The following is a 16606-nucleotide window of genomic DNA, read 5'->3' as shown; positions in this document are numbered from 1 at the left end:
GGTTGTTGTTGAATTATGTTCCTCCTAGACTTGAGATCCTTCACAAAGAAGTTATCACCCTCAAATGTTATACTGTAATTATTATCTCTGGTAAACTTGTGAACTGACAGTAGTTTTTGAGATGCAGAGGGAACATGCAAGATTGTAGGTAATCTAATAGAATTAGAGTGTGAAAATTTAGTAGAAGTACCTATATCTGAGATTGGCATACCTTCTCCAGTAGTTGTAGTTATTTGTTTACTGCTGCAAATCTGAAGCATCAGAAGTAATATGTGCAGTTGCACCTGAGTCACAGTACCATGGATTCTCACCAAGGACATCTGTTGAAGCCAATGACATGAAAGTTTGGTGGAATTGGACGACCTTGATAAGAAAAATTCATACGTTGATTGCACTAAATGGCAGAATAACCATACTTGAAACAGATTTGACAAGTAGGTCGATTTGTCTCATACCAACATTTGACAATCCATAAAGAGGAATGTGATGGTGATGGGTTGGATGATTGTGTAAAAGGATTTGTGGTGTATGATTTTGCAGGAAAGTGAGATGCTAAGGAATTGTAGGATATGAGTAATGAGGTCTAAATTGAGGTCTGGATGAGTAGTTGGATCTTGGAGAATTAGAGTATGATATATTTGCTCTAAAATCTGCAAAAGCTTTTGCTTCTTCTGAGTTAATGACATTTTTAGACCTTTCAGATAAGACAATGTCTTCACTAAACAAAAAATTGTGTAATTCTCCTAAAGTAACTGGCGGATTTCTAACTCGAATTGATGTAGAGAAAGAATCAAAAGAAGATCCAAGACCATTGAGTAAACTAACAATCATTTCATATTCACATATAGGAGATCCAGCAGCAGATAATGAATCATAAATCTTTTTGATTTCATTGAGATAGTTGATCATAGTGCTATTACCTTGATTTATGGATGGAAGCTTTGTTCTGAGTTGTATAACATGATTTGAAGAAATTGCTGAGAACCTTTCTTCAATTGATCTCCACGATTCATAGGATATAGTCGGACTAGCTAAATAAGAGATAACACTTTCAGAAATTGCTGATTGAATCCACAAGATCAGTGTTTGATCTTCTTCATTCCATTTGATCCACTCGGGATTGATATTTCCTTCAGGATCAGATCATCTAATAGCATATACATACTTAAGTGGACATCTTTTTGAACCATCTATATAACCTAATACATTGTATCTTTTGAAAAGTGGAAAGTAATGATTTCCACGTAAGAAAGTTGTGATCCTGGAGTTTACAAGGAACTATACTAGCAATAGTATGTAAAGGTACTTTAGTAATACTTGATTCCATATCGAATCAAAAGAAAAATCAAGAAAAGTTCAAGATAGCAGAAGCTCTGAGTTGCAGGTTTAATGGCGGAAGCTAAAGAAGTTTATCAGGTCCTAATCGGCTCTAATACCATATTGGAATGAGTGGATACAAATGAACTAGTTTCTTACACTCAAACAAAATAGAGACTCGAGTCTTTTATAGAGAAGACTGAGTTGTTACAGGACAAGCTGTCAAAGATAGTTGGACTCACTAACGGAGAAGCAAGAATTGTAAGGACATAAAAGAAAAACCTAACAGACAGTTGACAGGACTGCGAGCACACATAGAAATGTTAAGTGCAGACATAGAGTGTATGATACACTCGTACTAAAGATTACCAGCAAGTTTGGCTTTCCAAGAAAAACTAATAGAAAAGAGATGGAAATTATCAATGAAGCAAAGTATATTATTTTTGTCGATAGCTTCTATAGGAAGGGGCGCAAAGGAAGCTGCAACAAGAGCAGAGCAAATGGTGGATATGGGGTACTGCTTAAACGTGTTGGTGGCGAACCCGTTATTGCTAAAACTGGGTGCGCTGCAGTTGGAGTGTCGGGATTATTCCAAACGATTCAAGCCATCAAGAACGGGCTAGAGCTAGTTAGCAGGTGTTCTGGAATAGCTAAATTATACATTGCCTACAATTCTATTCATGTGAACATGATTGTAGATGCATGTTTTGAGAGCAACTATCATGGAAAGTGTGATTTCCATTTGGGTTCACCTTCATCATATAACTTCGATGTGTTTTGTGTGAATTGTTTGAAGTTTGGTGTGCCGAGGGATGATAATTTTGGTTTCATCGTTGGATTCTTGAAAGAGATTGTAACATTAGAGAAGCACTTTTATAACACCACCATAGCTTCCTATGTTGAACGAGATTATAGTGGGCCTGCAGATTTTCTAGCCAAAATGCAACTTTTGAGAAGTGGGGAGGTGGAATATGAACAGGGCCGTCTTAGGGGGCAGGCGAGCTAGGCGGTCGCCTAGGGGCCCAAATTGTTGGGGCCCAAAAATATTTAGATTACAAGTGAATTACCAACAGTTTCAAGTGTTACTAAATGATTTTGTTACATTTGTAAATATAACAGTATATGTAACAGCTATAATTGTTACAAACTGTTTTGTAAAAACTAAAAGCAACAACTGGTATCTGTTAATTGTCGATTTTGGGTTGTTTTATGCCAAATTGGAAGTATAGGACCCGAAGTCTAACTTAAAAAAAATTGGAAAAAAAAAAACTCAACGGCCATCCGCCTCCAAGCTAATTCTCAAAAATTAAAAAATTACTTATATTCTTGACTTAATATCACATAAAAGGGCCTCAAAATTGAAATTCGCCTACAGCACACCCAACCAGTAAGACGGCCCTGAATATGAACCCCATAATTTTCCAAAACAGCTGAAGTGTCTTGTACAAGAGACTAAGGAATACTATTACTGATATCAAAAAGAGTTTAGTTTGCTTACCACACAAACCAGAAAATCAAAAAGGGACTGTGCACTGTGCAGTGCACCACGCTGCTGTTGGAACTTGAATTTTAGTAATTTAAAATCATCATGTTGTTGGTTTTTTGCCGCAACTTTTATCATAACTTTTTATGTAATAAAGATGATTAGGAATGAAGAAAAAGGTTTCAAATTTCTTGAATTAACAAAATCCCCTGCCTCCGATTCTCCAAATGATTTTTCCTTATCCACAGTTCCACACACCCCCACAGGAAAAAATAATGATAATAGAGGACGTGGGTGGGTTTTTATCTTTATTTTTAAAGATTTCCTTGTCGTCTAGACTTTTTTTTGATTAGTTTTATTAGTGGAGAAGAGACTGGAGAAATAAATAATGATAAGGCATGAAACTGGTAAAATCGGTGGTTGGTTTCAGTTCATGTTTACATATGACTTAGCACATGTCTTGAGTTAAAAAAACAAGAAAAAAGATTGGATTTTTACAGGGTCTTTGATTTCTCTGTCTATTTTCTCTCTGTATTAAGTTACATAGTTGAATACTTTTCATGGATTCAGGAAAGGAGTAAACTTTCTGGTCATAAAGAGTGAATTAAACAAGAGGTATGTCACCTTTCATTGCTTCTTTTTTTATTCAGATCAAAGTTTCTATGTGTTGTTATGTGTTCTCATGGTTACTTTGATTTGATGATTAGTTTGAGCTTTATTTCTTAATCAGATTGTTAGGGTCTTAAGTATTATTGTTTTTATGTTAATCAATTAGAAAAGGGGGATGATGGGTTTCTGGAATTTTGATTCTAGAGGTGGTTCTTGTTTGTGTCAAAATTTTCAGTTTGGGGGGTTCTGTTAGTCAGAATTGTTGTGGGGGGGAGGAAGGTCAAATCAGATATTCGGGAAAGATTAAAATGTTTTCAGGTTCAGTACTAGAGAGATTTCTACTGGTATTTGCTCTGTTTATCTGTTATTCTGAAGGGCTAAATGAGGAGGGGAAGTATTTGTTGAAACTGAAATCTCTTGTAGTTGATGGGCATAATCATCTCAATAACTGGGACCCAAGTGACTCAACTCCATGTCAATGGAATGGTGTGAATTGCACTTACGATTCCTTCGTTTCGTCTCTCAGTCTACGGTCCATGAATCTCTCTGGTACGCTTTCTGCTTCGGCATCAGATGGTATTGTTATTGGTGGATTAGTTCATCTTACTGAACTTGATCTGTCTTATAATAAGTTTTCTGGGAAGATACCTGAGGACATTGGGAATTGCTCAATGTTGGAGGTTCTTAATCTTAACAATAATCAATTTGAAGGTGATATCCCTGTTGAAGTGGGTAAGCTGTCACGGTTAACCAAAATAAACATGTGCAACAATAGACTTTCAGGGTCTCTTCCGGGTGAGCTAGGTGATCTGTCTTCTCTTGAAGAGTTGATTCTGTTCACTAACAAAATCACTGGGTCGTTGCCTTCGTCACTCGGAAATCTCAAGAACTTGACAATATTCAGAGCAGGTCAAAACATTATAACTGGAAGCATCCCAGCAGAATTAAGTTCTTGTCAGAATCTGAAAGTGTTGGGTCTCGCACAAAATCAGTTGGTAGGGAAAATTCCTAGTGAACTGGGAAAGCTCAAGAACTTGGTGGAGTTAATTCTTTGGGATAATGAGTTATCTGGGTCTATTCCGAAAGAGCTTGGGAGTTGCACGAATCTGGAGATTGTAGCACTGTATGCGAACAGCCTTGTGGGTGATATACCTGTGGAGCTCTCTAATCTTCAGCATCTAGGGAGGTTGTACCTTTACAGAAATCAGTTGAACGGGACAATACCAAAGGAGCTCGGAAATCTTTCACTTGCTTTAGAAATTGATTTTTCAGAAAATTTTCTGACGGGAGAGATACCGGCAGAGTTTGGTAAGATAAAAGGTCTACGGTTACTCTACCTTTTCCAGAATCAGCTTACTGGTGGTATTCCTAAGGAACTATGCAGCTTAAAGGATTTAGCTAAGCTTGACCTCTCCATAAACCACCTCACAGGTCCTATTCCAGATGGATTTCAGTATATGACTGAACTGCTTCAGTTACAGCTCTTCAACAACTCTCTTAGTGGTACTATTCCTCAAGGGCTAGGAGTTTATAGTCGACTTTGGGTGGCTGATTTCTCTGAAAATTCTCTTACCGGGAAAATACCTCGCCATCTTTGCAGGCACTCTAATCTGATTTTGTTGAACCTCGGGTCAAACAGATTAACTGGAAATATACCTGTTGGATTAACAAATTGTGAATCGTTAGTTCAGCTTCATCTGTCTGAAAATCGCCTTACAGGTAGTTTTCCTTCTAATTTATGCCAACTTGTGAATATGTCCACTATTGAACTGGATAGTAATAAATTTAGAGGTCCTATTCCTTCTGAGATTGGGAACTGCAAAGCTTTGCTAAGGCTTCATATCTCAAACAATTACTTTACGTCCACGCTGCCAAAGGAGATCGGTAATCTCTCCAAGTTGGTGACTTTTAATATCTCATCTAATAGGCTAGTGGGGCGAATACCACAAGAAATGGCCAACTGCAGGATGCTCCAAAGACTTGATATCAGCATGAATAGTTTTGTGGATGCTTTGCCAGATATTTTTGGACAGCTAGACCAGTTGGAGCTACTGAAGCTTTCAGAGAACAAGTTTTCAGGAAATATACCGTCTAGCTTGGGAAGTCTCCCTCGATTGACGGAATTGCAGATGGGTGGTAATGAATTTTCTGGTCCTATACCTCCGCAGTTAGGCTCACTTTCTAGCTTACAAATTGCGATGAATCTGAGTTATAACAATCTCTCTGGAGAAATACCACTTGAAGTTGGAAACCTTGTTTTGCTGGAATACCTCCTGCTTAATAATAATCATTTGACAGGTGAAATTCCACCCACATTCGGAAACTTGTCAAGCTTATTGGGTTTCAATGTTTCATACAATGACCTGACAGGGCCTCTACCTTCCATCCCATTGTTTCAAAACATGGCCACCAACTGTTTTATTGGAAACCAAGGGCTTTGTGGCGGGCTTCTTAATAAAGTGTGTGGTGATTATCAATCTTCTGAGCCTATCCCACCAACTTGGGGAGGATCAGGTGTTCCTCTTGGTAAAATTGTTGGAATAGTTGCAGCCGCTATAAGTGGGGTTTCACTTATTTTAATTGCAGTGCTTCTGTATTATATGAGGAAACGTCCTTCGGAGATACTTACTCCAGTGCAAGATAAATGTTCTTCAGATTCAGACGTGCAATTCTCCCCCAGAAAAGGGTTCAGTTTTCAGGATTTGGTTGACGCTACAAACAGTTTTGATGAAAGTTTTATTATTGGAAAGGGAGCTTGTGGAACTGTATACAAAGCAGTTATGCAGTCTGGACAGATAATTGCTGTTAAGAAACTAGCTTCTAACAGAGAGGGGAGCAATGTGGAGAATAGTTTCCGAGCAGAGATTTTAACTCTGGGAAAAGTTAGGCATCGTAATATTGTGAAACTTTTCGGCTTTTGTTACCACCAGGGTTGTAATCTACTTCTTTATGAGTATATGCCTAGAGGCAGTTTGGGTGAATTACTTCATGGTGACTCCTGCGACTTGGATTGGCAGAAGCGTTTCCTAATTGCTCTTGGGGCTGCTCAGGGTTTATCTTATTTACATCACGATTGCAAGCCTCGGATTGTTCACCGGGATATTAAGTCCAACAATATCCTACTTAACGATAAGTTTGAAGCTCATGTTGGTGATTTTGGATTAGCTAAGGTGATCGATATGCCACATTCCAAATCAATGTCTGCAGTTGCCGGATCTTATGGATATATAGCCCCTGGTAAGCTTTGCTATGTCTACTTTTTGACTTCCTGTGTGAGGCATTTTTTTTCATGCTCTTTAGTTTTGTGTTGGATATGTTCTAATCACAGATGCAAATAAGCACACCTACTTAATGTATTTGTTTTAAAGCCATCTCCTATGTATTCATATGGAAGAGGGAATTTAAGTATGTAGCTGTTCGCTAGCTAGTAAGACTGCACAAGAATCAAAATCTGGATTGTTATATGTGCATCCTGCTTGTAATGTTCATATTTGAATGCACGATCTGTTTATTTCTTTTTGTACTTGAGGTTGCACGATACCAATGATTGGTTAAAGTAGGAAGTGTTTCACTAGTGCACTTCCTTACTTGTATTTGCTTTCACCTTCGGTCTCTTTCTCCCCCTGCTTTTCTTTCTTTTGTGACTGGTAACAATTTGTTAAATAACGTTTCTCCTTTCTTTTCCCAGAGTACGCATACACAATGAAGGTAACAGAAAAATGTGACATATACAGCTTTGGGGTTGTTTTATTGGAGTTACTGACTGGAAGAATGCCTGTACAACCACTTGATGATGGAGGTGACCTTGTTACATTTGTCAGAAATTATATTCACATCCATTCTTTGAATTCCAGTATACTTGATACACGACTAGGTTTAGAAGACAATATTATTGATCATATGATAATTGTCCTAAAGATTGCTTTACTTTGCACAAATTCATCTCCCTTTGATCGGCCATCAATGCGAGAAGTTGTATTGATGTTGATAGAGTCTGACAGAGAGGGAATTATTGTTGCTTCTCAAGCTCAAGACCTCCCTCAAAAAAAGGATAGTGATACTGGTGTATCATGAATAATTCTGTATTTAGCTTCTCTTATAAATATAATTGATTCTTTTTTCACTTATAATAACGTTCTTTCACATGTAAGCATATATTCAGAATACAGTCTCCATAACTTCTTCTTTCTTCCCCCGAAAATTAACAGTCCCCAACTTCGTAAAGGTTTTGATGTTTAGTTGTATTTGATCTTGCTATACTGCAGTTTAGTAATGGATTGGTGTGACCTGGAGCCTCCTCCTAGTGGAGAGCTTAATGTACTGCTGCTAGATCATTGAACATCTAGCAGATGTAAAGCCAACCATTTTATAGATGGTTTGTTATAATGATACATACTGGATTTTTAGTGATCTAGCAGGGGCTGCGTCCAAATATCAAAATCAGAGGATTATTTCTCTTCTGTTTTGGCTGATGGCTGCTGACCCATATTTCAGATCCTTCCATGAACCCTAAAAAGGAATATTCTCAGGCAAATTTCTTCACATGGTTCCTTGTCAAAAAGAAAAAAGGCAAAAATTAAATCACATGGGCCTTCCACTGAGATCATCTAAATCTGCAATAAAGTACAACTGCTTTAGTCAGATCCAATTGTAAGTCATATCAGAGACAGAAGGGATCTTTTTTCACAAATGTGTTGTTTTGTCTTGTCTTAATGTTTTGTTCATATCAACTAATTCATCATCATAAATATGAAGAGTCTTACAGCACAAACCAAATCAACTCATTCATCATAACAAAAATTAAAAAGAACATATAACATCATAATTTGATCCAATATAACTCTTTTTTTCCATTCACTTTTATTGTCAAGTATTCAAATATGAATAGTTACTAATCTGTAGTCTGTACTCTGTACATGAAACCTACCTTTTATATATAAATAACAATACAGGCATACAAGGAAGCTGGGTATAGATGTTTTATCATTTGAGTAATTTTGCACCATATTCACAAATCATTTTCTTAGGGATCAGATAACGAACTTGGACTCAACTATTGGTTTACAAAAAAACGTCCCGAACTAGGCGTGCTAACATACGGGAAGATAATCGACTTAACACCTCGGGCAGTATCTGTGCGGAGATGCCAGGTAGAATAGGAAGAAGCTCTTGAATGGCCTGAGCGGCATTTATATCCTGCCACCAATTTCAAAAACAAAATCACTAGATTAGTACTTCTAGACCAAATCACAAGTTATTTGCATATCCTATGACACGAGATGACATGAGATTAGAGGTGATCTACTTCATGCTAAAATCCTGAGTCTGGTCTTGCTCCTGAGCCTCTATTTCGTGCCATTCAACAAGGTCAATATCTTTGGTTCCAGACCTAAAACTGGTATTGCTGAAAAACCAACTTTTTCTTCTGCATGAGATTATATACCAAGTATAAACTACGATGAATGGATGTCACCATATACCTGGCCATTTGTCCTCGAATTTGAAGTCCCAGCAGTTAAAAATCCAACTACTTTCTGGACATTGTTTAGTACAATTCGATCTTCCTCCGTAACAGTAGGTAAAAACGTTGACCGCCTGAGAGGACCAAAGGAAGGAACCATGCTATTTATAATTGAGAATGAATTTCCAACTCCCAGAGCTGCCATTATTTGTACTGTTTGCTCCCTTGAAACTGCATCAATTCCCTTCACTATCTGTTCATAGTGCCAAAACCAACAGGTTAAAAATAGAAACACGAGAAGAGGGTCATTTTGTCACTAAGGTCCATTCCATTGAGTTCAAAAATGTTACCAGACACGGTAAAGTTCATCTCTCAATGAAAAATATTCAAACACATGGTGCATCCCCCTGTTCATAAGGTAGTATAGATATGGACTTGAGGTAACATGTATGCTCTGGCAAATTAGTCATCCTCATTTAATCAACTCTAACTCTGATCACATGTTGGGGCGAAGTAAGTCATCAAGCATTCTAAAGTACAATATTCTCAAGACATGACGTACAAAAAACTATCACGTCAACGAGTGGAAGTCCATATTTATTTCATCGAGGTCAAGTTATTGAACTTGAACTTTTCAGAATACCCCAACTAGAGTTAACCCTACCAAAATCCCTGCATATTTGTAACAATTTCACTCGAAGTGCAGTCTTTTAGAATGAATGAATACAAATAACACTACTCAGATATTTAATCATTATGCTATTTCAAATTTTGGATGCTTTATGTGCAGCAGGTAGGTAATGTGGCCTAATTAATGAGCTAGACTGGTCTTCGCAAAAAAGCGATAGGTATCTTTGTGCATTTTAATTCCTTACTTGGTGATCTGGTTTTCTCTAAACAATAGCTTCAGATTGCATTACATCTATCATTATCTTCTTTCGGTCTGGTTACTGCCCTGATTGCACCCCACTAAATTCAATTCGTATGACTACTAATTTAGATTAGATTGACCAAATATTAGCGACATTTGATGATTGAAGGTAAAAACAATTGAGATTTTTCCGGTATTAAAGGATCATGAATAAATAAGAAACGGTAATTGCAGATGGCTTCAAATTTATTTGATATATTCTAGGACATCGAGACCAAATTTCCTTAAGCATGTGCAGGTAAGAAAACAAATTAGTAGAGTGATAAACTAGTGTGCCACTATGAGAAACAATAAAGCTTCCAGCAAGTACCTCATCCAGAAGGAACTCTCGGAAAAAGTTCCCCTTCTCTGATAGCAGAAATCCTAAAGCTGCTCTTGTTTCAATTGGTTGTTCAGGGCGAGATACGTTTTGTGAAAATCCAGGAACTTGGTAATCTGTTTGATTTTGCAAAGAACCAAGATCAGCCATACTTCCATTCAGTTCCCCACCGCCTCCACTTTTAGCGGCAGTTATGAAACTTTCAAAGGCTTGCATGACATCAATAAATCTTTCAGCATCAAATACTCCAGTTTTTCCATATATTGTGTACCGTAAGGCACTTCTCAGTCGTGGGGATTCATCTGTTAGAAGTCTCTGAAAATTCACAAGAAGGATAAGGTGAAAAATTAAGATTTTACAGACAAGGATCTGATATAGATGTATTAACTAACGCTACCACAATACATAACAAAAAAATATATCCAGTAGTAAGGATTACCAACTCCGCAAAAAGAATATTTTTCCAGCTGAAAACCGAGAATAAGGTTTACCAACTACTCAAAAAGAATATTTTTCCAGCTGAAAACCGAGAAGTTTGAAAAGATGCATATATGTGAAGCCAACAAGTGCAGAGATGAAAAGTAAGTATTGCTAGGTTGAAAGAAACTTGTGTAATCCAAGAAGATAAAAGAACTTATACCTGTGCAATATATGGATAGGCTTCATCCACAATAGCGAATTCAGGATCTCCAACTAAAGCAATACCTTCCAGCACACCTATTGCTCTGATTATCAGGGCAAAATAAGGGGGTATTTTAAATGGATAATCAAATGTTATTTGAGCCAAGTCCGCAGCCAATTCCTGAAAGTTAAGATTTTTGGCACCTCCGCCTTCAAGTGCTTGATCAAAAACTTTGGCCAGAACTGGCAAGATTGGTTCTAAGTTAACCCCCTCATCAATGAAACCAAGCTTAACAAAGTCCTTTACTATAGCTCCATAGTCCCTATGAATGAGATGAGCAATTGCTTCAATCATCCCATACTTTTGATCATCAGTTAATTTTGTCACGAGACCTGTAGCAGCAATGACATGCATTAGTAGAAATTTAACCCCTAAAAAAAGTTAGGTTTTTAAATACTGTGCAAGGAGAAGAGAGGTGCTCCACAGGCCTGCAGGACCTATATCAATCCAACATCTGGCTTGTAGAGAGGATTTTCATGTATCCCCGCCATGTGGATTCACAGAAAATCATACATTTCTTGAAATTATATACTTCTAATCCATTCATAGCTTTCGATGACAGTAAAATGGATTATTAGATTTTGGGTAAATTATAGACAAAACTTGAGGACAAATAAATCAGGAAAGTATTACATGGTTGATTGTCGTCCCAGTAAACCATTTACATGGACGTACTACGCTCAAAAGGTAAAACACCAAAACCTAGGCAATATCAACTTTCCATTTTCGTGAAACATTAGATTTCTATGCAATGTGCATGATGTGAATTTGACATACACTTTAAGTGCAGTTCTCAGTTCTCAACATTTCATTCTAGTGACTATAGTTAGACTTTGCTAACCAGAATCTAGAGGCCTTAATTTCCCATCTCCTAATTTCTCCTTTTACTTAACTTCGAACCATCTATAAATCTAGAACACAGCATCACATTTACTTCTCATAATTATTTTAAATTGGGGTCAAAATGGTTGCACGAAGTCAAATCATATTATAGTGTCTCCAGATAGCAGGTAGAATAAACTATGACAAAATCCTTAACTAAATGATAAAGCACCAGTTAATACACCTACCCTGCTCAGTGTTTGCCATTAATGAATCAAATTTTATGAGAAAGTGTTAGCTGTAAGGTACCCAGTGCTCTATTTCTGTAACAACATGATCTTTAGGTTTTCAACTGTAATTCCTAACATAGCAGTTATGAAAATGTTTTGGTGGAAAGATTTGAATTAGAGAAAGATAAAAATTAATTGAACCAGTTAAATGCTCACTGAAGCTAACTTCTTCACAAATGACCTTCATTAAAAATTACTCTAAAGGGATAGATAGCTACCAAAGTCAAGTATAGCCAGCTTTCCGTCAGGAGTTCGGATCATATTCCCAGGGTGTGGATCAGCATGAAAGAAGCCGGTATCAAGCAACTGCGAAAGAATGATGACAATAAGACGATACTTATCCATGTATCAATTTAAAGTTTAAACTAGTAGTATGTGAAGTTAATGGTAAACTAATAGCAGCCACTCCCAATTAAGCTAGGCAATGAACCAGAAAAACTTCACAGGTGATGCACATGAAAGAAAGAAACAGTTTCTAGATGATGATTGCCATTTTTTCTTCACATAAAATGCTTCCGTACAGTACTGAAACACATAACAATGGATGCCATACCTGTTTTAGGTAGCATATGACTCCAACATTGACCAGTTCCCCAACATCACTTTCAGTACTTTGTGACAGCTTTTCTCCCTCTACCCATCCTGTTGTGAGAACCTTTCTAGTAGTATATTTGGTGTACGTTTTTGGAACAACAACCTAATTTTGGGGGCAAGAAAATCAAATTAGACTTACAAATTGAAAAGTGATATAGGACATGAGTTTACAAAAAAAAAAAGCAGCTATAGTGTTTAGAATAGAATGTTTCAAGAAAACGAAAAAGAGGAGAGACTTGTAATTATTCACCAACAATAATCAAAATTTATATTGTAAGACAAGACACTATATCGCATTCCTCGGTAAAACAATCGGATAAGACAAGTCTAGACTTGGTCTGGCAGATAGGCACAGTATATGGTGATCAAGCTTACCTGAGGAAGATCTTTTCTCATCATTTCAGCGAAAAGTGTGCCATTTACACCCTCGTTAATGTAATCAAGTTCCTCAAAAAAACGAGCAGCCCATTCATCTACTAGTCCAACAACATCAAGAGCGACCTGAAATTTTTGAGAAGCAGATTAAGGAATAGAAGAAGTGCCCCCAATTGATTACTCACGGACCAATGAAAGTTACAGTCTCGAAAGAGAGATTAGGTGCATAAGTGTTTGCCTGAGGAAACTTCCGAAGAGCCAATCCCAAGTTTCGGATGATGAATAGATCGATGGTTACAGTCTCAAGCACAAAGGGTCGTTGTACTTTTACAGCCACTAGATCCCCATTTTCTTTCAGTCGACCCTTATAGACCTGACCAAGAGATGCTGTAAAGAAGGCAAGTTTAAGTTTTTTAAATGGGTAACATTGACTAAGTACATTATATGAGAATTAAAAAAACTAGAGATGAAACTACTGGAAACGATGTACGGCAAGAATAACTTAATTAACAATCAATATCAAGTATAATAAAAAGGATTTCTGAGGCTACCGGCAGCGATTGGGGACGAAGTAAGCTCTGAATAGATATTCTGCCAAGGCTCACCGAGCTCTGATTCAATAAGGGCCATAGCCATATCATCTGGAAATGAAGGAACCTTCAAACATCATAAAAGTTTCAATTAGCTCAAGTAAACCATATTACAGAATTGGAAGCTTTGAGATAAGTACATGATGCAAGTAACGTGCATATATAAAGCATTACAAGTAGTATTTATTGCATATTTTGAACATATTAGCTTGAAACAGACAAATACTTTAGACAATGAAGTGCATAATAGATTAAGAAATGAAGAAATTCACAACACCTTATCGCAAAGTTTCTGCAGCTCAGTCATTGCTGCAGGTGACAGAATATCTGGACGAATACTCAATGCTTGCCCTAGTTTGATATATGCTGGACCAAGAGAGGTCACAATCTCACGTATTTCAATGGCTCGTGCAACTTCATTCTATTGAAGAGGCAGAAAGTGTGTAAGCTAAGCTGTATCATAAGTTACATCAAAGCATGAAAGTTTCTGCATTAAAGAGTTACCTACCTCTTTGACCTTCTTTGTTATCACATCCCATAAAAGTCGAGAAAGAAACCCACCAGCAACAGATGTTAATTGGACGATACGCGTTGCAACCGAACGTGGTCGCTTTCCCCAATATGCACTAATGATATCAGGATCATAAACCAAAGGCAATGAATCACCTCTTTCCTCAATCTGAAAAACAAAAGCAAAACAAAAACATTGGTTGGAATGCAATATAACATACAAGCCCGAACAGACATGTTTAGCATTTCGTTCAAACGATTCACAATAGGTAGGTATAGTGTCTAAAATTTGTGAAATGAATATTCATAATTGAAAATTACCTCGACGAGTCGAAGCTGAACATCATCAGCAGCAAACTGTGAATCGTTTAAATTTTGTCCCCTAAGACCTCTCATTAGAATTGCAACTTCCTCATTTTCTTCCATCTGAGCTCTCACTCTTTTAATCTCTTGTGATACATTTCCCATTCTCTACAAATTGATACAGTAGATTCCATTTTCAATACTAAAACAGCAAAATTCAATCGATTCAATATCAAATTAATCAAATTAAAAAAGTTGGTAGTTACCGAATTGTCATTGATTATAGGTTTCCTCCTTGACGGTGGTGGTGCTGAAGAAGAAGAAGGTGGCTGCTCAGTAGCAACAGAGACAACAAGATTTCTTCTTCTACTTCTTCTTTTCGAATGTTGGATGGTGGTGGTGATACGAGCACTACCACTACTAGAACCTACTCCTCTTCCTCTGACTGACGCTACCGTCCGCTTGAGGGGTTCGATTCCGCAGTAACCGAGCTGAGATGCTGCATCCATTTGAGGTTTGCTTCAGCTTTTCCTCTTCTTCTCGTCCTTTTCTCCGAAGCTTTAGAGAGATGGAGAGAGCTGAAGTAAACTCTGAAAATCATAGTATGAGCGAGAGAAGAGAAGAAAAGGAGGTCCATGGTGGAGAGACGAAAATGGACCACTCGTTCCTGTGTGTTTGGATTTTTGTTGCATCTGTTTGTGTTTGGTTGTAACGTTTTAGTCTCTGCTTTAGGGTAGAGAAATCTTGGATGTTGCTCTGACGCGTGGCCTCATGTAGTGCGCACCTCAACGTTGCTTCAAAAGAAATAAAAAAAAAATTTGACGCAAAAAGGCAAATTTGAATAAAAGATAGTATTCACAAAGAGTGAAAGGCTATCAAAACAGAGTACAAACATGGCTGAAGCTAGCACATGCCAATAACAGCGTTCCAATTATAAATAATGGTACTTAAAGAGATACCATCAAAAAAAAAATTGTATGCCTAACCCAATTAAAAAGAGTGCATTTTACTGCAATCACCAATTGGTTCTGATTCCTTTTCCGTGTGCCATACAAATGATTGTTTCTTTCTCCCCAAATAGTCCACCAGATGGCAAATGGAAGCAGACCCCAAATCTTATTCTTCATCTTCTTCCCTTTCTTGTTAGGCCATTCCCAAAGGGTTGCCTTAACAGTGTCAGCAAATACCCAATCCACTTCAAAACTGTTGATAAAGTAATTCCACAATTTATAAGTTTCCTGACAATGAAGAACCAAATGCTTATTTGTCTCCTGGGAAGAATTACAGAACAGACAAATATCATGATCTGCTTTGCCAGCTCTATGTAAAAAATCTAGTGTTGGTGCTCCATCATAACACAAAGTCCAAACTAGAAGGAGACTTTCAAAGGGACTTTAGAGTTCCATAACTGTTTGTGAGGAAAGATTAGGTAACCATCCACATCCAACGAGTTATAACAGTTAGAAACTGTGAAATCTCCTCCCTCAGCAGTCCAATTTCTAGAATCCTCCTCATTCAAGCTTGCATAAATAACACCAGGATCTCCCAAAAGTTGTAACAAATGGACTGCAATCCCCAACTCTTGTTCTTTTAAATTTCTAGAGAAATCTAAAGACCAAGCTAAATCGGCAGAGATACAATCCATAACTGAAGCATTCTTTTTTCTGGAGAGTTTGAATAAAGAAGGGAAAGAAACTTTTAAAGAAGCCTCACCCACCCATTTATCTTCCCAGAAGAGAATTCTACTACCATTCTTCACTGTAAAAGTAACATTCTGAGAAACATGATCTCTAGCTTTGAGAATGCCTGACCATAGACTGTGTTTAGTGGGAATTTTAGAAGTATTAGGGAGAAAAGAGAAAGGATTACCACCAAATTTTTGATCAACTATTTGTCTCCACAAAGCTCTTCAATCTGACCCATATCTCCATATCCATTTGCAGTGCAGAGCCTTATTTACAAGTTTAAGCTTCTTAACACCAATGCCACCTCTTTTCTTAGATAACACAGCCCTTGTCCAAGAGACCCAACTTCTCTTCCTAGAATTTGTAGAAGAACCCCAGATGAAATTCCTCATAATTTTCTCAATTTCCTTCATGACTGACACAGACATTTGATACATAGAAAGATAAAAGATTGGGAGGCTGGCTAAGACATTGTTAACCATTATCAATCTCTGCCCCTTAGATAAGTATCTACCCTTCCATGTAGAAAGCTTCAGATGAATCCTTTGTATTATCACATCCCACATATTTCTGCATTTAGATTTACTCCCCAAATAAAAGCCCAAATAGTTTATTGGCCATTGAGAAAGAGAACT

General features: G+C 37.3%; 2 protein-coding genes across 3 annotated transcripts; one reads left to right on the top strand and one right to left on the bottom strand.

Annotated features, from left to right (window-relative positions):
• The first annotated feature begins 2799 nt into the window (after positions 1-2799).
• Positions 2800-7536, top strand: LOC113296822 (probable leucine-rich repeat receptor-like protein kinase At5g63930). 2 transcript variants are annotated; one of them, XM_026545174.1, is made up of 3 exons: positions 2800-3415; positions 3645-6646; positions 7098-7536. In XM_026545174.1, the coding sequence occupies exons 2-3, from the start codon at positions 3718-3720 to the stop codon at positions 7481-7483; spliced, it is 3315 nt and encodes a 1104-aa protein (XP_026400959.1). In that variant the 5' UTR covers positions 2800-3415; positions 3645-3717; the 3' UTR covers positions 7484-7536. The 2 variants fall into 2 exon arrangements, with proteins under 2 accessions (XP_026400959.1, XP_026400958.1); XM_026545173.1 differs by having other exon boundaries at positions 3576-6646.
• Positions 7537-8234: 698 nt separating this feature from the next.
• LOC113296820 (uncharacterized protein sll0005-like) lies at positions 8235-14896 on the bottom strand. Its single transcript, XM_026545172.1, has 13 exons — positions 14553-14896; positions 14305-14454; positions 13982-14152; positions 13751-13894; positions 13435-13540; positions 13122-13270; positions 12884-13009; positions 12468-12611; positions 12133-12220; positions 10761-11134; positions 10112-10435; positions 8890-9123; positions 8235-8605 (listed from the first exon to the last, which is right to left on the bottom strand). The coding sequence occupies exons 1-13, from the start codon at positions 14793-14795 to the stop codon at positions 8471-8473; spliced, it is 2388 nt and encodes a 795-aa protein (XP_026400957.1). The 5' UTR covers positions 14796-14896; the 3' UTR covers positions 8235-8470.
• Positions 14897-16606: the final 1710 nt, after the last annotated feature.

The sequence above is a fragment of the Papaver somniferum genome, chromosome 7, assembly GCF_003573695.1.
Source record: "Papaver somniferum cultivar HN1 chromosome 7, ASM357369v1, whole genome shotgun sequence".
Classification (NCBI taxonomy): domain Eukaryota; kingdom Viridiplantae; phylum Streptophyta; class Magnoliopsida; order Ranunculales; family Papaveraceae; genus Papaver; species Papaver somniferum.
This window is presented reverse-complemented; position numbering and strand designations above follow the sequence as displayed.